Raw genomic sequence first — 27,082 nt, 5'->3', positions numbered from 1 at the left:
AGTTACAGAAACAGTCACAAAACCAGCCAGCAGCTCGCCTGTTTTTCTTTTGTTTCCCAGCAATGCAGTTTTGACTGTGGCTTACCCCATTAATTACCTCCCCGGTCTTTGTGTGTCTTCATTTCAGTGAAACGATTGTTTGTTTCTACATTAACCAAACACTATGCGTGTGTGCGTGTGTGTACGTACATGTAGGTGGTGATACAATCCACACGAAGGACGTACATCCCTGACAAGCTGTGTGCTCTGCTGGATGATGCCAAGGAGCTTGCTGCTCAGACCACCCTGTGGAACCTGGGTACTCCTCAGCACACACACACACACACACACACACACACACACACTCTGTAAACAGTTTTCATGTGAATAAATGAGTAGCTTGTGCCACACCCAAACACTGCCCAGCCTCCCTGGTGTATGCCAGGGTGCTGGAGAGCAGAGTGTGTTGAGTTGAACCTCAGACCAGGACTTGGACACGGATTAGGACCGTGTCGTACCTGAGGGATGTTCTGAGAGTATTGGGTCTGTTATTTAATAATAATAATAATAATAATAATGGATTGGATTTATATAGCGCTTTTCAAGGCACCCAAAGCGCTTTACAATACCACTATTCATTCACTCTCACATTCATACACTGGTGGAGGCAAGCTACAGTTGTAGCCACAGCTTCCCCGGGGCAGACTGACAGAAGCGAGGCTGCCATATCGCGCCATCGGCCCCTCTGGGCAACACCAGTAGGCAAGTAGGGTAAAGTGTCTTGCCCAGGGACACAACGACCAGGACAGAGAGCCCAGGGATCGAACCGGCGACCTTCCGGTTACAGATGCGATTCCCAAACCCCTGAGCCACGGTCGCCCCGTTGAGATCTGCAAGCGAGGCTCTTCAGCCCCACTCTTGGTTTGCATTTCTTCCAGTAAGTCAGACTCATTTGGAGAGTGCGGTGGACGTCACCAGGGTTCGTCTTTGGTAACAGTTCACAACTTTAATTGGACAGTAACAAGTTGTAGGAGAATATTTCAAAGAAATTGTTAATAACGATGTTTCTGATGATATAGATAAAAGTACTGAACGGTGTTTTAATCGATGCTTGCAGCTTGGCAGGCAGCAAATAGAAGTTAAGAAGTATCGTAGGTAGTGTTTTCTCTGGAAACTAAATAAAAGTGTAAAAAAACCTGTTAGCTAGGATGAAGTTAGGTCAATCTTTTTAACCAGCTGCTGAAAGTCCCACCATGTAACAACATCAGTGGTTTCCGTCCCTACTCTTCTTATTATGTGGAGCGCAGTTAGCCAGTCGTTTGTTTACATTTAGGTCGCACATGACCAGCTGCTAGCATCTTCTCCTTCGTAGCCTGGATGTACTCAACAGTGAAACTGCTTGTTTTCTTGCATAATTTGGAAACTGTTCTTTGTTGGAAGTAACTCGCCTTTTAGCTACAAAATCGACATCAGCTGACGTGCATCGCTTGCAGATCTCTGACATGATATCATCTCGATATTATCTCGTTTAGAATGTAACTGCATAGCAGACGATATAACACAGCCCTAATGTAGAGATTTTCTAGGTGCAGCCAAACAAGCAGACACTCTGCTTTGGTTTTATCGGGGTTACATCTCCTCTTGGTCTTCAACGACCTCCAGCATTGGCGCGGCGTGTAAATGACAGAAAATAAGGAAAGAAAGTTGAGGTTTCCGGTAAAACTTTCCAAGGTCCACACACAGGAGGACACCGTCACGCCTTTCTGTGATGAGTTTGGATCTGTGTGGGTTTTGTCCAGGTACTTTGGCTTCCTCCCACATGGCTTCCACCGGAGACATGTAGTTAGTGGGGTTAAGTTAACTTGTGATCAACTTAAGTGGTAGCTGGGATAGACTTCAGCCACCCCCCTGCCAACTTCCTCTAACCTCTTTAGAAAATAAGAAAAGTAAAGACAGGAAAGGTCTAAAATACTTAGCCTGGGTCAGTGGACAGGCTGCTGTAAAGTCAAAACATGTGTAGTTTAAAAAAAGAGCAACAGTTTCAGATTTGCACTTCTGTCTTTAAAAAGAAAACAAAGTCTTCGCTCGAGCAGACAAGTCACCAACTATCAAATTAAAGGCAGATTGTGTGTCTTCCAACAGCATCTCAGACGGGAGGATTCATGAGTCACACTGATGTAAAGGATCTCAAAAGGAGGCTCTCTCACTTTCATGGCTGTTTTAATGAGGTTATAATAATAAGAGTACTCTCCATCATCAGTATTCATACAGCAGGACTCCTTTCAGCAGCAGTCTGCTTTTTGCAGTCTCTCATTTGTTTCCATTCATGTTGTTGTCCAGGGTTCCTGCAGGGAATTAAAGTCTGACATTAAAATAAAGGAAAACACATTTCCTGTAAATGTGCTTTAGGAAAACGCATTTGAAGATGGAGTGTTTAAAAATAAAAAAAGATGCTTCATTGTTGTCGCCTTTTTCATCCTGCACCCTTCATTTTAGGGTGTAGTAATGTGGATCAGCACAGCAGGGGGTGTAACACTCACACTGAGCAAAAAGAGAAAGTCAAGTGTGCTCCAACCTTTTTAGCTTACAACAATAATGGATGTAGTCTTTATTGATAAATAAATATTAAATTGATGAGAAATTCCACCATTGTTCCTGCACTGTTTAAACAACTCTCAGTCACTTTAAGGCTTTTCTAACATGTTAAATAAAAAAGAAAACCCCAAAATGCATTCTAGCATCTCGATCCATATTTCACTGCGTATGTTCTGTAATTATGCTTATTAAAAACAAGTCCTTAAAGATTTCATTGTCTTTATCAAAGTGGAAGCTAACAAATCGCACCATTAAAACATTAAAAATGAAAAACGGACATGGGCCTAAATAACAAAGACAAAACAAAAACCACCAAATTCAGCTTTTAAAATGAAGTAATAGCAGTTTTTTAAAGAAATAACTTTAAATGAAATAGAATATAATTTGATGAAACTTACTTGATTGTAATGTCAGTGAAATGAGTCATGTTGTTATTTAATTGGTGTTTTTTCAGTTGTGTTTATATCCAGAGTATTTAAACTGTTAGTACTAATGTACCTACAGTGAAACAAGCATTTTGAGCGTAGCCACTGATTGGCTCACGGTTCAGGACCCTGCAGGGGCCACTCTGGCGGGCAGTGATTTTGGGTCACCTAAAAGCTGAAGGAAGGCAAGAAGAAACGTGGTTGTTTCCCCTGAGAGGAAAAAGCTGCTTGGCAGTCGTGCTGTGTCGCTGCAGCTGTCGGAGGCTGAACTCTCTCCACCTGCATCTCCCTGGGAGCCAATCGCAGCACTGCCTGTCTGAGCCAGCGTCTCCTGAACCCTGAACACTGCAGCTTTGAGAGGATCTGTTCAAAGTGAGATATTTCAAATCAACACCACCTGCAGGCTGCGGGGAATAAAACTTATCAGCTCTGTTAGTGAAGAACTTTTTCTAGGTGTTTTTAACAGCTAAAAAAACAAGTCTACAAGTATTTTATAGATATATTTGAACACAAGTGAAGAAAAATCATGTGAATGGCGAAACTTGAAGGGTCTGTGAAAACAGTTTGTAGCTTTGCATGATTTTCAGTTCAAAATACGCCTTCTTTGTGTAATACTGGGCCTCTTCTCACTTTTATGCCACCTTGGTTGACATTAAACCTGGAAACCTGTTAGGGGGACATCACCCCTCTGTATTTTATTCAGCCAGAGGCACCCATCCATCCTTGGTGATTAGCTGGATAACAGAAGCAGTGGTCTAAGCAAGTTAAACCCAGACCTCTCTCTCACTAGCTACCTTTTCCTCAGCAACTGACTTGGGAACCTGATGCGTTCTTAAGCCAGCTGAGAGACATGATTCCTTTGTCTTGGGTCTCCTCCTGGGAGGACGTGCCTGGAACATCTCATCAAATGCCCGAACCAACCTCAGCTGGCTCCTTTTTGTAAGCTAAAGAGTAGCAGCTCTACTCTGAGCTCGAACCTGCCTCAAAGTCTGAGCCTTGCCACCCTTTGAATGAAGCTCGTGTCTGCTGCTTGTCTCTACCTTCACGTTGTTTTTAGTCTCCACCAGAGCTCGTGGGCTTAGGTGAGGGTAGGAATGTGGATCGACCGGTAAATCGACACCTTTCCCTTCATACTCAGCTCAGGCACAGACTAGATACCTCAAACTCCTGAGGCACCACAGGACATCCAGAGGAACGCAGCCTACTCCCATGGCCAAGCTCCCACACACCCTGAAATACCTTTGAGAGGACAAGGAGCGCACCTGATGACCACGAACAGGACAAAAACCACAGTCTTCCTCCTGAATTCAAGGCCGGAAACACCCATGACCTCATTTTCTTTTCATACCGCTGCTCTCAGGTGAAGTGATTACTAGTTGAGGATAGTACGAAAATATAATAGAGCTCGAGTTTCTCTCTGAATGTGTCTCTTGTGGTTGGAGCTTAAAAGCAGCTTTAACTCGAAGACGTCTGGACATGAGTGTGAGGATGAGGAGAAGAAGAAGAGGTGATTAAAGCACCAAGAGGCTGAAATACGATTCAGGTGTTTTTCTTAATTGACTTCAGGAAGCAGGTTTGTGTCCCGGTGGTTTGACTCTCGGACCAGCACAGAACCCTGACACAATTAAGTGTTTTCTTTTTGCCTTTTGAAAACAAGATGTTGTTTTTAAAAAGCGTAGAGCAAAGCTGGGAGCGCCCCGGCGACTGGACGCTTTTAATCAGCCTTATTTGCACCGAATCCATTTTTTAACAGTCTCGCTGCTCCACGGGGAGCCTGAGATCTCTGCACATCCTCAGTCTCTTCCCCTTTCTCTCTGGCTTCCTTCATCTCTCTTCAGGCACTCCAGGTCACAGTATATAAATATATACACTGCTTAGACGCTTAAATCTTGCATACATTGGTGCTACTTGAAGATGAGAAGAAAAACCAAAGTCAGACCATTACTGACTCACTGCTAAACTGGTCGTGCTGCATGATGTTGGAGGCAGGATGCCATGGCTCACATCTGTCACATGCGCCCAGTATAAACCTGCTCTCCTCTGTGAAGATAACAGGGCACCAATAGTCCTGGTGATCTCTGGGTAGAGTCAGATAAACAGTGAGGTCCCACTAAGAGCAGGAGTGGCAGACATCAGGCTGAAAGAAAAGGGAATTTCACTGATCTGGTCCATCTTAGGTCAACGTGGGCTGGATGTGGCACATGATGTTTAAATGAGGATATTGGACCCTCATGGAGCCAGATTAAATCGGAGACATGCGTGAGTAGCCCACTGTTGTAGAGTTCTGGCCCTGTTCCATCCAGCTCCAGTAACAGACACAGTAACACAAAGTAATGAAAAATCAGTCAAGAGGGATAAAGACAGAGCAGTGATCTGTGGCCATCACATCCTAAACCATTCTCTCGTTTGCAGTGCGTTCTTACTTTTATTTACACCAAAGCAGGTGGAATATTCATTCACAAAAGTGTCTGCTTCCTGACTGAACAGACTGAAGTTTAACTGCTTGTGTTTTTCTGTTTGTCTTATTATTATATATAATAATGGATGCAGCAATAAAAACACAACTATCCATGTTACGTAGATATCTCAAAGTCTCAGTATGTACACACAAAATGTAGTTTAATTTCATTGTAATAACCTTTCTTTTGTTATGTGTGACAAGGTAAAAAAAAAAAAAAAAAAAAACTGCTGCTGTAACATTCATTGACTCTGTGTGCTATGCATGTGAGACCAAACTAAACTCCCCAACATCAACAAATACAACTGACTATTCTAAAACACCATAAAGCAGCGAGAATATGAAAGTTCGTTGTGTAAAAAAGAGTGGTTTTCAAACTTTTTCTGCCCTAAGCCTGTCTGTATTCATATCTGAAGAAAATAGCAGTTCTTTGTCTGGGCTCTAAAGTTAATTTGAATTCCTTTTTTCCCTGCCAACAATTATTAAAACAAGATAATTGAGAAAAAATAATATTCTGCTTTTGCCTTTCAGCACATACCATACCTTTTCTTTACCTTTGCCCCTTCATAAAAGTCCACATTGATTCCCCTCTGGGCTTCGGTGTGTTTAATTCATTTCTCTTTCATTTACTTCTGCAGTTAAAATAACATTGAAGTTCAAAAATATCAACTTAATTGAAAAAAAGTTTTTTTTCCTTTTCCTGTTCTTTTTTAAAGTTTGAACAAACAGTGTATTTATTATCTCTCTGCTCTTGCTCTTGACGAAAGCGGTCACACTTTTCTCCTCCTCCTCTCCCTTAGCTTCCCTGCTTAGCCTCTTTTGTCCTTGTCTAGTCTTGTGTTTTTTGTATTACTTTTCCCTGGAACACTCTCTCACAGTCTGTTCTCTAAAACCTAAAAGAGGAATTATGGATTGGATCAACTGGTCCCTAAATGCAATTGACACCCCTTTCTCAACGAGAAGTCTGGGCTCGGGTGAGCCTGACTGCTGAAGATATCTACCTATTCGGAACCATGGTAACAGGGTTCTGGCTGATCGGAGCTGGCTTGGCCCTGACTTATCGAAGAATTAAGAAAGCGGAACCGGCTGTTCAAACCCCCACAAGGCTGCCCGCTGGGATTGGAATGATGGGACGAGGTGTGAGTTTCTCAAAATGGGCTCATTGAGTGCAGCACGAATAAGATCTTGGAGAGGCTACGGCTGCTGTGAATAAATGGATTGGATTTATATAGCGCTTTTCAAGGCACCCAAAGCGCTTTACAATACCACTATTCATTCACTCTCACATTCATACTCAGAATACTCAGAATAAGATCTCTGACTGCAGACTGGATACATCTCGGAAGGGCTAGCCCAGAATAACATCTCTGTGCGCAAATTGGATGACACCTCGGGGAGGCACACTGCTGTGAGTTCTCAGAATCGGCTCCTTGAGCACAAGGAATGACAACATCACAGAACGCAAGTATGGCGAAGCTCGCGGCTCTCCAACGGGAGATTGAGAGACCAGTGTTGGACTGTAGAACTGCTTTGAAATTCATATGAGCTGTTCGCACTAAAGTAAAAACCACCATCACTTCATGCGGATACCCCCTTTGCCGCCAGCTGCGGTGTCAAGGCTGGAGCTGAACAACAACACCCTGATAACGACTGTGTTTAGTCTGTCCCCCCATTCCATGCAAGGCCACCTGGGTTGGCTGGAAGACTGTTTACTTAGCCTGGCAGGGCGAAAGACACTGTCTCAGCTGAACTCTGGACACGCACACACATACATATACACTGATATGCACACACTCATCCCCCCTCCCTTTCCAAACGCCTTCGACGCGTATTCCCTTCCGATGCTGACGGCGGATCAAGGAGACCAGCGCACAGACTGCAGGCCCGGATGTACTGTCTACACTGGCTGTCTCTCACCCTTTACCCACCCCTGTTGCTTGTCATGTGTTTCTTTGGTGTATTAAGAGTTTTTTCATGTGGTATGTGCAGAGGTGTTTTTTTTTGTTCTCAAACTGATCTCCCTGTTGGAGCTCAGTCTGGGGGGAGTTATTTTTTTCTCCTTATCTTTCCTCATGTGGTGCATTTTCCATTGTTATACCTCTCTGACCTGTCTTCCCCATGTGATGTTTTGTGTAATGTATGTATGGTCGGAGGGTAAGATGGCGCCGCCATTGCATGCAATAGGTCGGCAACCTTATGAAATTTCCCTTGTGGGACTAATAAAGGTATATCAAATCAAAATCAAATCAAACTATGATGAGTCACGTCAAATATTTGTAATCTCACTGTTGGCCAAAATAATGCCGACTATCATTCATACCAGACTTGAGCAGCAGGTGGAGGCACTCCTGAGCATCACACCTACAATTCTCTTGCTTTGCAATGAACACTACCGGCATGCAACTTTCTTCCATTGTATGACGCTGTCTCACACTAAACTGTTCAGTTCAGTTCAATTTTATACAGTAAGACAAAGAAAATGGAGAAAAACCCAACAATCATATAACCCCCTATGAGCAAGCATCATGGCGACAGTGGGAAGGAAAAACTCCATCGAGAGACAGATTTTAATAACAGATATGATTCAGTGCAGAGAGGTCTATTAACACATAGTGAGTGAGAAAGGTGACTGGAAAGGAAAAACTCAATGCATCATGGGAATCCCCCGGCAGCCTACGTCTATTGCAGCATAACTAAGGGAGGATTCAGGGTCACCTGGTCCAGCCCTAACTATATGCTTTAGCAAAAAGGAAAGTTTTAAGCCTAATCTTAAAAGTAGAGATAGTGTCTGTCTCCTGAATCCAAACTGGAAGCTGGTTCCACAGAAGAGGGGCCTGAAAACTGAAGGCTCTGCCTCCCATTCTACTTTTAAATACTCTAGGAACAACAAGTAGGCCTGCAGAGCGAGAGTGAAGTGCTCTAATAGGGTGATATGGTACTACAAGGTCATTAAGATAAGATGGGGCCTGATTATTTAAGACCTTGTATGTAAGGAGCAGGATTTTGAATTCAATTCTGGATTTAACAGGAAGCCAATGAAGGGAAGCCAAAACAGGAGAAATCTGCTCTCTCTTTCTAGTCCCTGTCAGGACTCTTGCTGCAGCATTTTGGATCAGCTGAAGGCTCTACAGGGAGTTTTTGGGAGGACTTACCTGTCACCAGCTGCCAGTGCTTAACTAACCTTAATTGATTGTGTAATGTGATCTCAGTGTTTCCTGCCGGCCTGTGATTATGTGCTGGCTTCAGACTGGAAATGGTTCAGCTCATACCCTTTAATGACAGCTAATCATTTGATCAGAGTGGGCGAGGAGAGCAAATAATCTCCTTGCATTGCTTTCAATGCACTCACTTAGAACAAGACTAGAGTGCATGAAGGCCTGCAACAGGTAGGATGGGCTTCAAACCCACCCACCCTCCTGTGGGGCTACACGGAAGGACCTAATAACCATAGGTTATAAGATGCACGTAGATGCATCTTTGCACCTTTCACTTTTTTATCTTTTTGCCTCATTGGGTGCAAAGCAGGTACCAGGCAAATGCAGTGACCAACCTTTGAGAACTACAGATACAGTAATAAAAACTAGAGTGAAACAATATACAAGTATGGAAGTGTGTATCTTGTGATGACTTTAAGACCTTTATCGTTAATTATGTGTCTTATTGCTGGAGCATATATATCTTCAATTGGTGGCTTTTATTCAACCTGAGTGTTTTGAGAAGTGCTTTACAAATAATGTTTTCCCCCCGTCTTGTCTTTGCTCCTCCAGACTTGTCTTTTCTGAGCGGAGCATCCTGCGACTCTCCCAGCAGCAACTCTCCTCCTCTCGCCATTTCCCCACCTGCTGCCACTGTCACCACTCCAGGTGTCCTGACCTGCGCCAGCCGGGCCTTCGCCTCCTGCCTCCCTCCACCTCCTCCACCACCTCAGTCCCCATACCCCCTCTCCACCTTGTCTTCTCTCTCATCGCTCAGCCCTGCTGCCTCTCACACTCAGAGACTCTACATCAGCTCGCAGTCGCCGTTCTACTGATGGTGAGACTCACTGCTGCAGTGAGGAGGGATTTAAACTGTGCTTAATCAAACGTTTTTCAAAGTCTGCCTCGTCGAGGAGATACATACTGTCTCTGAAGACTTTTTGTGTCCTACTAATATAAGAAAGGTTTCCAAGGAGACAGAGTTGATTTGATTTTATGCCCTAATTCAGTATAACTAGTTTTATGTGACATTATTTGGGGTTTATTTATTTATTTTTGCGCTTCAGAGCATGTTATCTTATGTTTTTTGTCTTTTTTCTTTATGCCCTCCAGTCATTTTCTGCCAGAGGCGCTGCCTCGCCTGAAGGTCAGAAGTTAGAGGAAGCTCTACTGAAGGAAAAGTGCGAGGAAGAAAAGGCAGGCTGTGTTTCTTACAATTACGCTGCACACGGTGTAATTGCATTGTTAATGTGCGTTTTTAAATTAGAGCCTCTGTTATGTTAACTTTTGTCCTCCTGTTATGTGGCGAAGGAGGGGGCAGGGTCACTGTTTTATCATCCTCTTCTTCTAGAGGAATTTTTGTAGCTGCTGACTTCCTTCACAATCCGACTCTAAATATGAAGCTCCAAAACAAAAGACCATTTTTGTCTTTTCTTATTTTGTGTGAGCTGCTTTGCATCCAGGCTGATTTTAAGCACGAGGAAGAAGGAGGCTCTGCAGCAACTTTTGTTGTTGGGCTTTTAGTCTCATTTAAACTGCATTCAGCACAAACAGAGGCACAGTTAGTTTCTCATGGTTTTGTTTCACATTCTAGTTGTTTAGTGTTCATAAAGAAAAGTTCATTTATCAGTAATTTCAAAAAAACAACAATGGGGCGGGGGGGTCCTTTTAAAGCGTTGATCTATCCAAAAGCAGCCGCCTGAGTAAATATCCCATAATATTTATTATATTGGCTTTACAATTGGAGCTTGCATTTAATTTTTTTTTTTTAATTTACAACTAAAAAAGCAGAAGAAATCATAAAATCAGCATTTTTATTTATATTCACAAAATAATTAGTAGTTGCATGCCTTAGTGATAATATTGATGGTACTTCTTTATTTTTTGGAGACTTTCATTGTCATAACATTTTAGACCTTTAATTAATGGGGGTCCTTAGTTAATGGCGAAAAAGTAGAATGTTTAATAAAAATCAATAACTCAGTATTTCTTTTTTAGTATTTTATGTTTTAGAGTTTCTCTTTATGGGACCCAAAATTCACTTGTTATTGGTAATTACTTCATTTTTAGGCAAGTTTTCAATTAAAACTAGTAGTAGTAGTTACTGCCAAAATAATCAGCAGATTGATCAGTTTAAAAGTACAATTATTAATGGTAGGACTACAGATAAATGCTGTTTATTTTGTTTTGTTCTTTCTTTTGGAGACACTTTGAAATTCCAAATAAAAATTTCTAGAAATTTTATAAATGTTTAAAGATGATCCGTTTTACAGAAAGTTGTTACAAAATTACAGATTTTGCATAAATATTTGGGAGATGAGGGCGTGCTGTATGTTTTTTCTTCTTGCAGTTTTACACTTTTAAAGCAAGCAGAATTTATAAATACTTTTCTGCTGTGCAATGGGGGAGTTTGAAGTTGAGAGGAGAGAGTTGTACACGGTTCCTTAATAAATGAATTCAAACGCACTGAAAGTTGTGCTTGAAGGTTTGAAATCGATCGTTTTTAAGATCAAAGTAACAGCGGAGTGTCTTTAAGTTCACGTTTTTTTTCTCTTTCTTGATTAGTTTGACTGATGCCTGTTGCTTGGACTTTAAATGTTTTATATGTATTTACAGGGACTGTGTTTGCATAGTTTTACTTCATGTTCATTCCCTTGTTTCATACAAAGTTCCTGCAACATATTGCTCTGCTCGACTTTGTTGATTTTTAGGAGAAAAGGTTTAATTTGTGTTTAAAACCAGACAGAAGATTTTGTTTGTGACAGAGAATCTGAATATTTTTAATGCACGTCAGAATATTCGTCCCAGTTTTTGTTTTAGTGAAATCCAAACCAGACAGCAGACTGAAATCTCTTCAGTCGTGAATAAGAAAAGCAGAAACAGTAGTGATAGTAAGTCCAATCAAAAATCACGATAGTGTGTAAAAGAATAAATCTTAGTTGCTCCCAATGTGACCGTATTTATTAAAAACAGATATGAAGTATTTCACAGCACTCAAAAACAAAAAGTAATGAAGGGTTTGCTTATAAACTTGCCACACAGTTAAATTTCAAGCACATGAAGATAAAGAGTTTTGTGTATTCATGTGAATCTCTGTGTTGTAGTTTAGTCTCAGGAATCTTGTTTCCAAAAATTAAACAGTGGGAGTATTTTGGAATAAAACCCTGCCACAGTTGATTCACGTACACCTCTACTGTTTTTTGTCCCAAGAAATGGTTGAATAGTATAAAATACAGTACTATACAAAAGTCTCGAGTCCCCATTCATTTCTTTTCATTTTGATCCCAAGAAGCCAGACTTTCTTGAATTTGAAAGTGGTTTTGAGCAGTGGTTTGGGTTTTGTAGGACTTTCTGTAGGCTTGACTCATTTCAGTCCAGTCTGTGTACCTGAATTGTTTTGTCTGCTTGGCCACTTAACACTGATCTATGTGTCATTCAAACATTAAAAGCCGCACCTAACTCGAGGGATTACCCAGTGTTGTGTCTACACATAACAGAAAGCTAAATCAAAAAACTAATTTTAAATTACACACATCTTCTACTAGCAGCTTGTCACAAAAACACATCGTTTGTTCCCATTTCTGTAGTTGAATCTTGAGAAATTCCAAAGATAACCCAGTTTGGCAGACATAAAATTGAATTTTTGCACCAACAAGGCGATTCCCAAAGAGCTATTAGCCAAAAACCTGGCATATCTCAGCATGATGTGCAGTGTATCCTTAAAAAAATGTGGAAAGGACAAAAAAAGTGTGAGGCTTAAAAATGATCTACAGCAGATGAACAGGAAGTCATGTCCTTAAGGAAATGGTCTCGATGGAAGGGTGGCAGTAAGGCTTTAATCAAGGGAAACAGAAAAAAGACTGAGGTGTACTGAAATGAACAAGAACTGGACTGAAAAATCAGCAGCAAGCGGTCTCTTGGAGTGAAGACTACATATTTGACATTTCTGGTTTAAAGAATGGTTAGGTTGTATGGAGGTGGTCAGCAGAGAGGTACAACGTGAGTGTCTGCAGCCATCAGTAAAACACGTTGGAGGCCTGAGGTAGATGGAATTATGAACAGAGAAAAGTACTGTTAGATTGTAATCCACCATGTAATAACATCTGGAAAACATCTGATTGGCAGTAGCTTTATTCATTTATCAGCATGACAATGATCCCAAACTCACTCCAGTGCAGTAAAAGCATACCTAGATAGATAAATACACAGTGGAACACTATCAGTCATGGATCGGCCTCCGCAGAACCCGGACCTAAACGTTGTTGACGCACTCTGGGATCATCTCGACAGAGAACAGAAGAAAAGGCAGCCAACGTCTAAAAAGAGCTTTGAATGTCCTTCAAGGAGGTAGCGATTCCTGAAGACTATTTAAAGATATTACAAAGATCACTTGCATTGTGTTCATGTGTCAAATTTGCACTGACATCAATCATCAACTTCAGTCAAAGTGGCTTACTTTAAGTTGGAGATCATCATTGGTGATGGAAGAATGGAGTCTACTACACCGCAAGCCCAGTGTGTCCAAGCTGGAAGCCAGTACATCTGATAGGGGGGGTTCAATCCATTAATGTTTTTTGAAACAAGGTTAAAAAGTATTCAGTTTAAATTTGTGAAGACTCTAGAAGAATATCATGGCTTCTGATTTGATCCCTCAGTGGAAAATATAACACTGTTGTTTTATAGAGAGCTGACGTTCTTGAAGATGGTTGTTTTCATTCCACTTCCAGTACAGAGCTCTATCTTGGGTAAGAGTTTAGTGTGCTAGTTGTGATTTAATGCAATCCCTTTTGAGCTCTCCACATGGAGTCGGATCTAAAGGCGGTTTTTGAACACGCCAATATAGTCTAACATGAACACTCGTCTTATGCACCAGGTTTGGCTCACTGCCTCTTAAACACAATGAATTTCATGCTGAAGGGGAAACATTTTGACCCTTCAGCATTAAATGGGAAGGCATCCAGGTGATTACCTTTAAACGGAGATTTAGTTTAAGACTTCAAATTTTGGTTCACTGAACTATAGAAGTTTTACAACACACCTCATATTTGGCACCCTGAGGCTTAAAAGGATGTAAAAGATCTTTGCTGAGCTGGTATGACTCAGCATCTGAGTGTTCTGTGTTTTTTCAAGGAATAGTCGCACTAGTCTGACAAACTAATGTATACCGACTTCCATCAAGATTGTTGTTTTTACCCCTTGAAAGCCCACGAGGAGTAACCCACGAACCTCTTTTTCTGAAGTGAGCGGTTTCTGTCATATTTTGAGCTTCTTATAGAACAAAATGACTGAGTTTGCGTCAGACGTTAGTGACGCTGGTCTGACCGTGCTGTTCAAACCTCCTTTTCTGTCTGGTAGCCATTGCCTGAGCTGTTAACTAAAACATCAGCAGACCACAGGAAAAAGTTTTGAAATTGGATTTTGGCAAATCCCACACATCTTTTGCTTCCTGAAAGGGATATTTACCTGCATATTCATGGTACTGGTCAATGATATCTGAAGCACAAATGTCAGAAATAAAAGTCTTACAGATGTTTTTTTATGTTTTTGGCATGCCTACTTGGTTTTAGATCATGTAGAAGAAATGCCAGTGCTGCTTGAACCGTGGCAAAAAACAGATGAACAGTAGTTTCTGTCTTTTCAGTTTCACTGCCTTTGGATCCTTGTTTTCCTCTAAAGGCTTGCTGATTTGCTCTTCTGCAGCTCCTATTTCTCTTCAGCACTTTTCTGAACCCTGAACCTTCATCGCTCGAGAAACTTTGTACTTGATTCAGTCTTTGTAGCATGGAAACTTAAAAGGGGAACCCATTAAAAGCACTATATTTCCTTTTTTTCACTTATGTGAAAGGTTTTTATTTCCAATTCAGTATTGATTCTCACCAGTAATCCAGCCATATGGTTGATTTAGTAGTTGTGTTGGAGCTTTCCGAGTTCTCAGGTCCCCCTATGCAATGTCAGAACTTCAACTTTTTAGGAAATGAGGACAAAAGGTCATAGAAATGCTTAAAGAAACAGGAAGAATACGATTCTATAATCAGCTGTTCAGTGCAACCTGTATTGAAATCTTTTTTCTTTGTTACCTTATTTGAATGGTTTTCCTGTTCAAAATGTTCCTTCGTTGTTGTTTTTAGTGATATAGGGTCACAGTGTATTCAGTGAGTTTGTACGTTGCCAGGTACATCTATCATGAGATTACATCCAGAGCTGCTGCTTTGATGCAGCAGTGTGCTGGTATGTGTGCTTGGAGATATAGAGCACGAGTAATTGACTGTGTGATTCTGAGTAGAGATGTGTGTTTGTAGTTACTCTGCTATGTAGCAAACGTATCTCTTCCACTGAAAGGTTTAAGAAGCCGCTCAATCGTTTTAACTTTATAAAGGAAAAAGACACATTAACTGAAGTGTGCAATGGCTAATCGGTACACCCTTGAGTAACTGTGGACAAAACTAACAGCATCCACTCTTTTGGTTTAAGCAGCGCTGATGATGTTGATAAGCTCGGTGCTGTAGTTCAACCCAAAACTTCCTTTATAATGAAATTCTCACCTACTCTTCTTACAGGTTCGTTTTTAAGACTAACCTGTAATTTTTCATTTTGACAAAGTGGAATGATGGCAGCAAAGGTCAGGTTCCTAATGATTTATTTACACAAATCTCTGAAAAGAGATCCATGAAAGAGGTGGGAGTTGTACAAATCTTTTTTTTGTTGCATGATTACTATGTTGTAATAACGCTCGCAACTTTGGTGGAATATGTGAAAAACTACCAGAAAGAACTTAAATGCGTCAGTGTACTTAGATATCTCCTAGTTATGTACCAATATATCTATGAAAAGTCACAATCCCAGGTTGTTACTCAGCATCATCAAGTACACTGTCAATGGTCCTTGACAATTGACTGGCCTAAAGCTTAAAGCTGCTGATATTGGGACTGCGGAGAGTTACAAGTATTTAGGGGTTGTTCTTGACCACAAACTGTTTTGAGCCTCATGCTGATGCCACTACCAAAAAGGTTAATGTCTCATCTAAAATGTTGTTCTTGTTTTACAGAAGTTTTATTTGGTAACATGACTCTGAAGAACAAGAATCGGTTGGGACTTTTGGCAAAAACTTCCAGCAAAATCTCAGGTTGTTGGCAAAATGAGCTTTTGGCGATTTATAACAAACGTGCTGAGGAAGGCTCATTTTATTGTGAATTGTTTTAACCATCCACTTCACAATGAGTTTGACTTGTTGCCCTCTGCCCGTCGTTTTAGAGTACCTGTGAGGTAGACCAAAAGATTCCAGGTTTCTTTTATCCCTACTGCAATCCGTCTCCTTCATGGCAAATAACTGTCTTGTGGCTTTTTATGATTCTTTTGTTTATTCTTATTGTTGCCCTCGCTGCTAAACCAATTTCCTCTTGTTGGACAATAAAGTAAGCAAGTAAATAAAGTTTATTTATATAGCACCTTTCACAGACATGTGTAACAAGTGCTTTACAGGGTAAAAACACAATACAGTCATAAATACATCCCAAAAACCCTTGTCTAATGAAAAGCTTTTTGAAATAAAACTGTCTTTAGCTGCTTTTTGAAGGTCTCCACCGAGTCCAGACACCGTAGAAAGAGAAGAAGAGCATTTCACAGTCTGGGTGCAACAGCTTGGAAAGATCGGCCCCCTCAAGTTCTGAAACGAGTGTGGGGGACCGCTAAAAGGTTTTGGTTTGATGACCTCAGGATACGAGAAGAGGTATGTGTACGAATCAAATCGGCAATATAGGGGGGGCCTGTCCCTGTAATGTAATGTAAATCTGATTGGTAGCCAGTGCAGCGACTTTAAAACAGGGGTCATGTGAGCTCCCTTGTTCAAGCGGGTCAGTAGCCTCGCTGCAGAGTTTTGAACAACCTGCAGACGAGCTAGCCCTTTCTTGTTTAGACAAGTAAACAGGCTGTTACAGTAGTTGAGTCTTGTAGAGACAAAACCATGTATTATCATCTGGAGTTCCTTTGTTGACACGATGGATTTAAGTTTTTCTTACTATCTGATTTAAATGTCCCTCCAAAGAAAAAGCTTCATCAAAAATAAAACCCAGGTTTCTAAGGTTATGTTTTTGTGAGGAACCTAAATCGCCCAGTCGCCGTTTAATATCGGGTATTGCACTGCCTGGTGCAATAATCAAAGTTTCTGTTTTGGCCGGGTTTAGCTGTAAGCAATTATTGTTCAACCATTATTTAATATAGCTGAATATCGTCAGCAAAAAGATGATAAGATACTTCAGGTAACTGCTGTATTAGCTGGCTTAAAGGAAGAATGTATATTAAAAACAGAATAGGTCCCAGCACTGAGCCCTGAGGAACTCCACACAGCAACTCTGTAAATTCTGACATGATCTGGTTTGCAGACACACTAAAACTCCTTTCAGATATATAAGATGAAAACCATTCTAGAACAGAGCCAGACATCCCAACCAGGTCTCTCAGTCTGTTTATCAGGATGGTATGATTGACTGTATCAAAGGCTGAGGTAAGGTCTAACAAGACTATGACTGTGTATTCTCTGGAGTCTGCTGACATCATAATATCATTAGTGACTTTCAGTAGTGCTGTCTCAGTGGAATGCAGTGGAATTTACGGAACCCAGATTAAAAATGGTCATAGATGTTGTGTTTCTCCAAGTATGCCGTAAGGTGGACAGCAACTGCCTTCTCAAATAGTTTTGACATAAATGGGAGTTTGGAGATCTAAAGGTCTAAAATGTTCAAGTAGTGTTGGATCCAGGTTGGGTTTTCTGAGCCTTGGTTCCACAATGGCATGTTTAAAAAAAGCTGGGGAACACCCCAGTCTGAAGAGAAACATTAAAAAGGTTCACAACCCAAGGACCAATGGCATCAAAAGCATTGATGAAAAGTTTAGTGGGGATGATATCTTTTAGCATTGATTTCTTTGATCTTATTAACAAAAAATCGGAGGAGTTTATTACTATCTGCTTTAGAGTGTACATCTAAAGGTACCACATCTGGGGATACAATAGCACTTATTTTGTCAAAAAGAAACTTGAGATTTCTCTTGTTTTTTGATATGAGTCTAATATTCTGATCTAACAGTTTTCACCGTATCATTTAAGGAGAGCATGAGATCTCGAAGATGGAGCCTGTGTACTTCAAGTTTGGTTTTCTTCCATAGTTGTCCAGTTTTGCAGCACATTCTCCTTAGGTTTCATTTATCCATTTATCTTCTCTTGTATGGCAGAGCTTGTTTTAATAGGTGCCACTTGATCCAAAATGGATGTGCATTCCCTATTAAATGACTGAAGAGTATTTAAATCATTTCCAGTAAAAAGTAGAGAACTGTCAAACATAATGGAGAATCTCTCAGCATTAGTCTCAGTTATTATGCGTCTATGACTTTAACTTCACAGGTGTTTGTTTAGAGCTAAAATTGAGTTCAAAAAAGACACAATTATGATCACTCAAATGTACATCCTCAACAAACACATTGCCAATGTTGAGGCCCAAGGAAAAGACAAGGTCCAAGGTATGGCCTTTTAAATGGGTTGGACCAGAGACGTGTTGGACAAAGTTAAAAGAATCAGATATAGATAAAAGTTCAGCTGCAGAGTTAGATGAGGTATCATCAATATGAATGTTAAAAAAACTTTCTCCAGCTTGATAATAGAAGATAAGAAGTCCATAAAATCCTTTAAGAACTCAGTAGCAGGGCCAGGAGGGCGATAGACTAAAACACAATAAAAGATGTTTGTAGAGCCCACCTTAATTGTTTGCGACTCAAAAAACGAATAGTTTTCAGTTTGCATACCTCTGCATGTGTAGCTGTCCTTAAAGACGACAGCAAGTACTCACCACGGTGACCTAAACGGGGGGGGCGCAGAAGTAGGAGCAGCCTGCAGGACGCAGTTTGTTTAGGTTAATGAACTCGCCATCCCTCTGCCATGTTTCAGTGAAAAACAGAAAATCCAGGTTTTTTTCCTGTGAAGAGCTCATTCAGAGAGAAGGATTTGTTTGCGCTGGAGCCGGTGTTCAAGAGTGCAATCTGACTAAAAGCTGGCAGCACAGGTTTCACACCAGCTTGTCGGAGTGGAACTGAGAGCAAACACCGTGTCCGAACGCGTGGTCTCCAGCAGCGCCATGGAACCGGTGGGACCAATCACCGGTTGTGCGATGCAAGCTGCGAGGACACAGCGGTAGAGAGGTAATCAACAAAATCCAGAGCATCAGACGAGCAGGATCCAGGCTGTAGTGGCTGTGAGTACGCGTTTCCAACCAAATCTGGAAGCGTAACTGGCAGCAGAAATCGAGGACGCCTCCAGACGAGTCAGGAAATCTCCGATCTGTAGGCTCGTCTAATATGTACCTGGATGCCGGCTCTACAGCCTCTTTTCCTTGATTTCTTCTTGGAATTGCCAAGGGCACGTTTCGTAGGTAGCAAGAAGTAATCCAGTGAGGTGGAAGAGCACACAAATGGTGGGGGGAAAGTTTTCCTATAACTGTCCCAATCATCATAAAGACGTTCCATAGATTCTTCGATGTGGAGCAAGGAAGAATGGTCATAAATCACAGCAGCATAGCTCCATATATTAAACGTCAGGACTGATATAATAGCATAAAATACAATACAACGCAGGCAGGTGGAAGTCAAGCCGAGCAAAGGCGCCATCTTTCTGTCACAGTCAGCTGTTTTCCCACACTAACAATTTTCTGTATTGTATTGAACTGAATTGAAACAAAGCTACTTCAAATTGTCCACGTGTACAGATATTATCCCAACCTAGTTTTTAAAGGATTTTTTGTTGAACATATTGTTTCAGTTATTTCTTTGCTTTCAGCATGCTATCATTTAATTCAAACTTAAAAAGTCTAATCTGAATTTCTGAGGTTCTGAACAAAATTATTTCAACTAATTTGTGAACAGTAATGCTATTTTTATACTTTTCAGTATTAAAAATACCAAAAAGGTATAATTACTGAACTGGACATGTGTGTGCTTAATAAACTGGCAAATTACAGCAGGATTTTCCTATCCTCGGTCAGAAGGCACAGGTGACTTATATGACGAAAGAGAGGGTCCACAGCAATGAGAATTAGGGTTCCTTTAATCCAAACATCTCCAGAAGTGAATTCGTGTGAGTATATGTATATGTGTGTGGTTCTGTAAAATAACAGAAATTACAATTAGCAAACAATTAAAGTCAACCAAGCTGGTCTAAATAATACAGAAAGGGTTGAACAGAAAGTCTAATTCGAAAATGACTAAACACCACCCCCTGGTGGACACAAATGGGCTGCTGCACAGGGGTAGACTCCATCTTTACTTTGGGCAGCTCAGTTCACAAGGGTAGCGCCATTTTGGTCAAATCAGCGTGAATATACAATGTCTCATGGCTACACAAACCGCTGGAAAACTCTATAAAGGCATCACACAATGTACATAGGCAAGTGTATGATAAGTTACAACCATAGAACAAACAAATACAAGGCACTTACTTATCATTCACGCACACGCACGACACATGTTCAGTACAACAGCCCAGCTCCACCAGCGCTATCACAGTGAACCAGCGCAAACACAAACAAAGGATGGGAGGAATGTACCATCTTAGCAGTGGTTAGAGGGGGTCCGTGGAACAGTCTATATACACAAATCACAGGGGTTTTCTACAATTACCTATATAGATATGTGTGTGTATATATATATGGGTTAAGGATGCCACAAGCTCTACCTTTTGGTGAACAGTTGGTTGCTGCAATTTGCAAACAATCCCAGGTAGCAAATACAGTGGGGCAAAAAAGTATTTAGTCAGCCACCGATTGTGCAAGTTCCCCCACTTAAAATGATGACAGAGGTCAGTAATTTGCACCAGAGGTACACTTCAACTGTGAGAGACAGAATGTGAAAAAAAAATCCATGAATTCACATGGTAGGATTTGTAAAGAATTTATTCGTAAATCAGGGTGGAAAATAAGTATTTGGTCACCTCAAACAAGGAAAATCTCTGGCTCCCACAGACCTGTAACGTCTTCTGTAAGAAGCTTTTCTGTCCCCCACTCGTTACCTGTATGAATGGCACCTGTTTGAACTCATCATCTGTATAAAAGACACCTGTCCACAGCCTCAAACAGTCAGACTCCAAACTCCGCCATGGCCAAGACCAAAGAGCTTTCGAAGGACACCAGGAAAAGTATTGTAGACCTGCACCAGACTGGGAAGAGTGAATCTACAATAGGCAAGCAGCTTGGTGTGAAAAAATCAACTGTGGGAGCAATCATCAGAAAATGGAAGACATACAAGACCACTGATAATCTCCCTCGATCTGGGGCTCCATGCAAGATCTCATCCCGTGGGGTCAAAATGATCATGAGAACGGTGAGCAAAGATCCCAGAACCACACGGGGGGACCTGGTGAATGACCTGCAGAGAGCTGGGACCAAAGTAACAAAGGTCACCATCAGTAACACACTACAACGGCAGCGAATCAAATCCCGCAGTGCCAGACGTGTTCCGCTGCTGAAGCCAGTGCATGTCCAGGCCCGTCTGAAGTTTGCCAGAGAGCACATGGATGATACAGCAGAGGATTGGGAGAATGTCATGTGGTCAGATGAAACCAAAGTAGAACTTTTTGGTATAAACTCAACTCGTCGTGTTTGGAGGAAGACGAATACTGAGTTGCATCCCAAGAACACCATACCTACTGTGAAGCATGGGGGTGGAAACATCATGCTATGGGGCTGTTTTTCTGCCAAGGGGACAGGACGACTGATCCGTGTTAAGGACAGAATGAATGGGGCCATGTATCGTGAGATTTTGAGCCAAAACCTCCTTCCATCAGTGAGAACTTTGAAGATGAAACGAGGCTGGGTCTTCCAACATGACAATGATCCAAAACACACCGCCCGGGCAACAAAGGAGTGGCTCCGTAAGAAGCATTTGAAAGTCCTGGAGTGGCCTAGCCAGTCTCCAGACCTCAACCCCATAGAAAATCTGTGGCGGGAGTTGAAAGTCCGTGTTGCTCGGCGACAGCCCCAAAACATCACTGCTCTCGAGAAGATCTGCATGGAGGAATGGGCCAAAATACCAGCTACTGTGTGTGCAAACCTGGTAAAGACCTATAGTAAACGTTTGACCTCTGTTATTGCCAACAAAGGTTATGTTACAAAGTATTGAGTTGTATTTTTGTTATTTTCCACCCTAATTTACGAATAAATTCTTTACAAATCCTACCATGTGGATTCATGGATTTTTTTTTTTCACATTCTGTCTCTGACAGTTGAAGTGTACCTCTGGTGCAAATTACTGACCTCTGTCATCATTTTAGGTGGGGGAACTTGCACAATCGGTGGCTGACTAAATACTTTTTTGCCCCACTGTAATTTCAGCACAGTCACTTTTCTACCACCAGTTTTTCCTGGTTGCACCATCCTATTTCTGCTCTATTGTGACCTGTCTCTGCACTCTGGAGGCTTTCATATGTAGTTGTCTCTGTTTGCCCTTCACTCACTTCTGTCTATATAACAAAAGCAACCAAAAGCACGATGCTGCCTTCACCATGCTTCACTGTATTTAACACAATTTAAAGCCCATAGATCAGTTTTTCCTCAACGCATCAAAGGTTCTTTTTCTTTCTTGCACAGTCAGAACGAGTCCATATAAAACCAGCCAAATCGGAAATAAATTCCATGGCACTCCCTCATGGAGGCTGGCAGTGACAGACTGGTCAGAAACATGCACATGAGTAGCTTTGGCTGTGCTCCTCTGGTTCCTCCTCACAAAAAGGAGCAGATTCTGGCCCAACTGCTGGGTTGATGCCCTTTTAGGGCTCTGCCCACCCTGTCTCCTGGTACAGCAAACGCTGCAACAGCAGGTATAGTTGGACCACCCTACCTGTGCATAGGCTGCATGCACTGTCATGTTACCAGGACACTGAGAAAAAGGACCTACGCCTGTTGCTCTTTTTTAAAAAGAAAAAAAAAGGGACAAAAGAACAACAGTGCACCTGTTGTTGCTTTCATTTGAAATAAGTTCACAAGAGTTTATGCTTCCTATGTGTATAGACCACTATCCCTGAATTTTAGCTGGCTTTATGTATCGTCTTCACCTGCTGATGTGTAAGGTGGACTTTTTTGTTAAAAAACATCTGTAGATAATCATGCATGGCAGCCTTATGTACAAACCTTGTAGGTGTTAGGAGTACTAACACAAAATATGTCCAAGAAAACTGCTGTACGTGATGAACAGGATAACTAAATGTTTTGGTGTCTCTCAGGAGATTTGTCTCAGAGCATGAAGCAGCAGTTTTTGACTCTGCTTCACTCAGGCGGCTCCTCTCTCCCTGTTGTTATTCATTCAACCTGCCCGAGTTTCATTAAGCAAACCTGCTGATTCAGGTGTCTTTGTGTTTGTTTCACGTCCTCAGGTAGAAACTTTTATTGTGACTGGGTCAGAATATTTCTGTCTTTTTCCTTCAGTTTCTCCTCTTGTATTCTTTGTGCATCAGAAGTTAAACAAAGGGGATTATGAAGGCAGAGAGTGGAAGGGGAAAAAAGAGGAGGGGGAAGGAAAGTGTAATTTGTATCTGTCTACAGTGAGTGAGTAAGGAAGAAATTAATCAGTTAATGTTTAATGAAGCAAAACTGCACACTCCTCCTCCTCCTCCTATAGTCTTTATTGTTGACACTCTTTGTTGCTCAATCAGCACAGAAACAATCCTCCCCAAGTCTGAACTTCATCTTCACTTTTTCACCCGTATTCTCCGTCTCAGCCTTCCACAGCCCTGGGAGTTCATTTTTCAGTCAGGCGTCTCCCCGAGCACCTCGCTCCAAATGTCTGCTTTACAATTAGCAGGCAGAATCAAAGATAGGGTCTCAGGAGGGTCTCGTCTAAGTACTCCAATCACAGATTATTAACAGCAAATGGAATTTAGAGCTACTTTTGGCTGCTCCCTTGTTGCAAGGGGTCACCACAGACAGAGAAGCAGAAGAATTTGAGCTTTAGGATGGAAAAAAATTCTGCTAATAAGGAAATAATATTCTTGTCCCCCTCAGTGACTCAACTCAGTTTGTGAGATCACTGCTTCTGTGGCTCATCTAACTCGACCTCTAAGGACACGCAAAACTGCTCACAAATGGACTCTTCTTTATTAAGCAAATGCATTTGCATAACATGAGCTCCAGACTCTTGAAGCATGTCACAACCACATGTTAAATTCATGACGTGCTATCTTGTTAGAGTCAGAGGGGCTGCTGTGTTTAATTTAATTGCTGCGAGTTCTGCAGCCACTGATAACTGTGAAGCTTTACCTGGATAGTCGCCAACATAGTGTGCTTCACGCCATCCGTCCGATTGTGACGAAGCACTTCTCCACAGACTGCCGGAATACAAGACATTCCGGCAGTCTGTGTTTTCATGATTATGTAACAGGGGGGTGCTGTTACACATCAGGTGACAAATTGCTGGTTTAGATTTGTGCAGTGAATCCTGGCTGCTCATCTGTTTGTTGCCTGTTGAAGTTCAGAACTCTGGGTTCTCGGCTAGCTTAGCATTAGCTTCCTGTCTGTGCAGGTGTGCTAGCAGCATAATGCTGTTGTTTCTTTCCTCGATGGAGTTTCCACTTTACCATCGAGCTCTCATTCTTTTGTGCAATACAAATAAAAATAATGTCACGTAATGTAACTGAATATTTCTAATACGTTACACCCAACACTGGACATAACCTGTGTAAACGGCCGACGTCATGTCCATGCTGCGGCGTCACCCTCAGGTCCCCTCAAGTTCACTCTGAGTCCTTATATGTATGCTATGATTTTGCATCCTCGTGCTGAGACAATGATTGTTATTCCCAAAATAGGCAAAAGAAAGTAGCCGGAAAAGCACAAGAATACACTTTTAAACTGGAAAACGAGCGCAGAAAAAGGTGCGGTGTGAGCTCAAAGCGCTTTATTACGTATACCAGAGCTAATGAAGCTATGAATTATACAAAGAAGAAAAAGGCAAGAGATGGGGCGAAGGTCCAGCTTTCTCCCACAGTCCAATGCGCTAAACCGATTGTGGGTAAAAGAAGATCTGTGAATGACGGTGAACTTTCACAATGAGGATCTAAGATTCAGGTCTGTCTTTCATTCAGCTAAGACACCATGTTTGTTTTACTTTAAGATCATTTTAGAATGCTCACAATTATGAGCAAGGGTAAAAAAGAAAAAAATATCTTATTTTGCATATATAACAGATTTTTATGATATTTCACTGTAACATTATTTGAAACAATGAGCTGAAGGTTTTAAGCCACAGGTTTCGTTCCATTCTTGCAGCAGCGAATCCTCTGACATGTGAGCACGAACGTCATGTCAGCGCTATCCTCAGTCACTTGTCTCCGATTTAGCCCAGATGATTTCGTGTGAATCGATCCTCGGTAATACTACTTGGCCAGTAACCTAAAAATTACCCGGTTCTCATTTTTAAATTTTTAAGTTACATTACAAACTGTTCACACATGGGCAGTGAAAAGCATTTAATATGACAAAACTGCATAAAATACGTTCAATGTTAATTTTTAAAACTTTTTATAAACGTATATCTGACATAACTGTACAGATTAAGTATTTATGATACAGAGAAAATCAGTTTGTGCTTTATTATAACAAAAATGTTGAAATTATTCTTTACTTCTGGATTCATTAAACAGTTATTAGAAAGATAAACAAATGAATGTGACCAAGTTGTAAATGAAAATGGAAAGTTTTAAACCCTGTATCTTGCAGAGTGCACACTCCCATAGGAGATTTAATGAGGCACACTGGCACACTGGTCCAATTTTATGTTTCTTGTTTCTAATTTCTAGTTTTTGCCCCTGGAAAAAGAAAACTAAATCTTCCTAAACAACCCTCTGTAGACTCCAGCTTACTCCAAAGAATATGTAATAGAAGGAGAAATGGGCATTATGTCACATGGGACGAGTTGGCACTGTGAGAATTAGATGTGGCTGATTTACACGGGATTAAATTCCTTCATTTATTCCAAAACCCGGGACGTCCTCATGAGAGGTAAGTCTTGAGGGAGACACCCTGGTGTTCTGACAAATATGAACTGAAATGGAGGCTTTGAAGTGGAGCCCTGCAGGCCTCATTTACTACTGACTGTGCATTTCCAGAAACAGAAAAGTGAGCTTGAAGACTGCCAGAAAGTCCTCCGAGACTTAAAGATGGACACGTGTCTTCTTGTGTTTGAAGTGTACCTCCTGCTTGCCCCGAGGACAGCTTCCTCTGCCTCATGTAAGTGTGCAGAAAATATTTCTACTCCACTCCTCTCCAGTGTGGGGCTATTATTAGCATTTTGAAATGAAAGAAATTAATTTTTGTCTTTGTTGCAGTTCAAGAAATAAATGTGGTCATTAAAAGATCCTTTTCCATTTCACAGTTTCGATTAGGTTGCCTGCCGAGGAAAACACAAGGTAATGTGCCCCCAATGTTTCTGCTCATACATCTAAGGGAAGGTTGGAGTTTTAAAAACAAACCTGGAGGCAAAACTTAATGGTGAAACTTCAGTGACCTCATTCCTGCCCCTTGTCCTTGAAGACAAACTGTTGTAATTTTTTGCCTCGATTTTTGTCTTCGGCCAGCAGCAGGTCAACTCCCCCCCCCCAACTTCATGGCAGATTGCCTCTAAAATTAATAACTTGGCCTTGGCTGTAGCACGTTTACAAGGTGCAACTGAAGAGTTAAGAGGATACAACATATCTGATTCCACTGGCCATTAGATAGTATTTGAACACACTTAAGCATTAACCTTGTATTTGTTTCTAAGACAGTTCAGGCTGTGTTGAAGACACAAGTCAGTCCAGAACTTAACTTTGTGTTCTCAACCTTGCCTTTAGAAATGTGTCTACAGGAGGGATGGTTGTTAAGGCAGGAAGACTAAACCAAAGTCTTCAATTTCTGAAATGAGATTTTTTTCAGATCAGTTTGATGTGCAATGATTAAAATGTGCTTTTCCTCCATCTTGTTGTTATGTGGTTTGGCTGGTTGTGGACGCTTTTGGAGATAAACTTGTTCTGACTTGGTAAATAACATTTAGAGTCTGAGTCGGGATATTTTGGAAACTCTTTTGTGCTCTGAAATACGACACGTTTGAAGTGACCTAATCCGAAGTCCAAGTCTGCTTTTGTTGACTTCAGATGTCTGGAACCTGGGAATCAGGTTATGCACAGTGTGTTTGTAAATTTCTAGTCGTGGTGGTAATGTGCAGTCTGTGACTGTTGGAAACTTGACTTCAGGGTATTTGCAGCTCATAGTTCTTGCTGTGGCAGCTCTGGAACATTTCTGTGTGTATAAATAAGTTTAAAAATACAACTGTCTCCACAGGCAAACACACAGTGGAGCAATATTTCATGTTTTGGAGGCAGATTGTTCAGGCAGATCGAAGAGAGGAGTGTGACCTCAGCTGGGATA

General features: G+C 41.3%; 1 protein-coding gene and 1 long non-coding RNA gene across 5 annotated transcripts in view; one reads left to right on the top strand and one right to left on the bottom strand.

Moving 5' to 3' along the window:
* Positions 1–12,299, top strand: part of rbm46 (RNA binding motif protein 46) — a 35,880-nt gene extending 23,581 nt beyond the window's left edge. For 2 of the 4 annotated variants that reach the window (XM_040031417.1, XM_040031418.1), the window contains exons 9-11: positions 196–298; positions 9,225–9,489; positions 9,765–12,299. In XM_040031417.1, coding sequence (XP_039887351.1) covers positions 196–298; positions 9,225–9,487 — 366 coding nt within the window. In that variant the 3' untranslated portion in view covers positions 9,488–9,489; positions 9,765–12,299. Of the gene's footprint in view, positions 1–195; positions 299–2,121; positions 2,895–9,224; positions 9,490–9,764 lie in introns of those variants that run through there. The other 2 variants (XM_040031421.1, XM_040031419.1) reach the window with 2 other exon arrangements.
* LOC120733343 lies at positions 6,812–20,189 on the bottom strand. The gene is made up of 3 exons (XR_005695796.1): positions 19,610–20,189; positions 9,573–9,575; positions 6,812–6,822 (listed from the first exon to the last, which is right to left on the bottom strand). It is a non-coding gene; the product is annotated as an uncharacterized LOC120733343 (long non-coding RNA).
* Between the last annotated feature and the right edge of the window lie 6,893 nt (positions 20,190–27,082).

This window comes from Simochromis diagramma, unplaced genomic scaffold (genome assembly GCF_900408965.1).
Source record: "Simochromis diagramma unplaced genomic scaffold, fSimDia1.1 OVJJ01000229.1, whole genome shotgun sequence".
NCBI lineage: Eukaryota > Metazoa > Chordata > Actinopteri > Cichliformes > Cichlidae > Simochromis > Simochromis diagramma.
The sequence above is the reverse complement of the archived record's forward strand: the minus strand, read 5'-3'. Positions and strand labels throughout refer to the sequence as shown.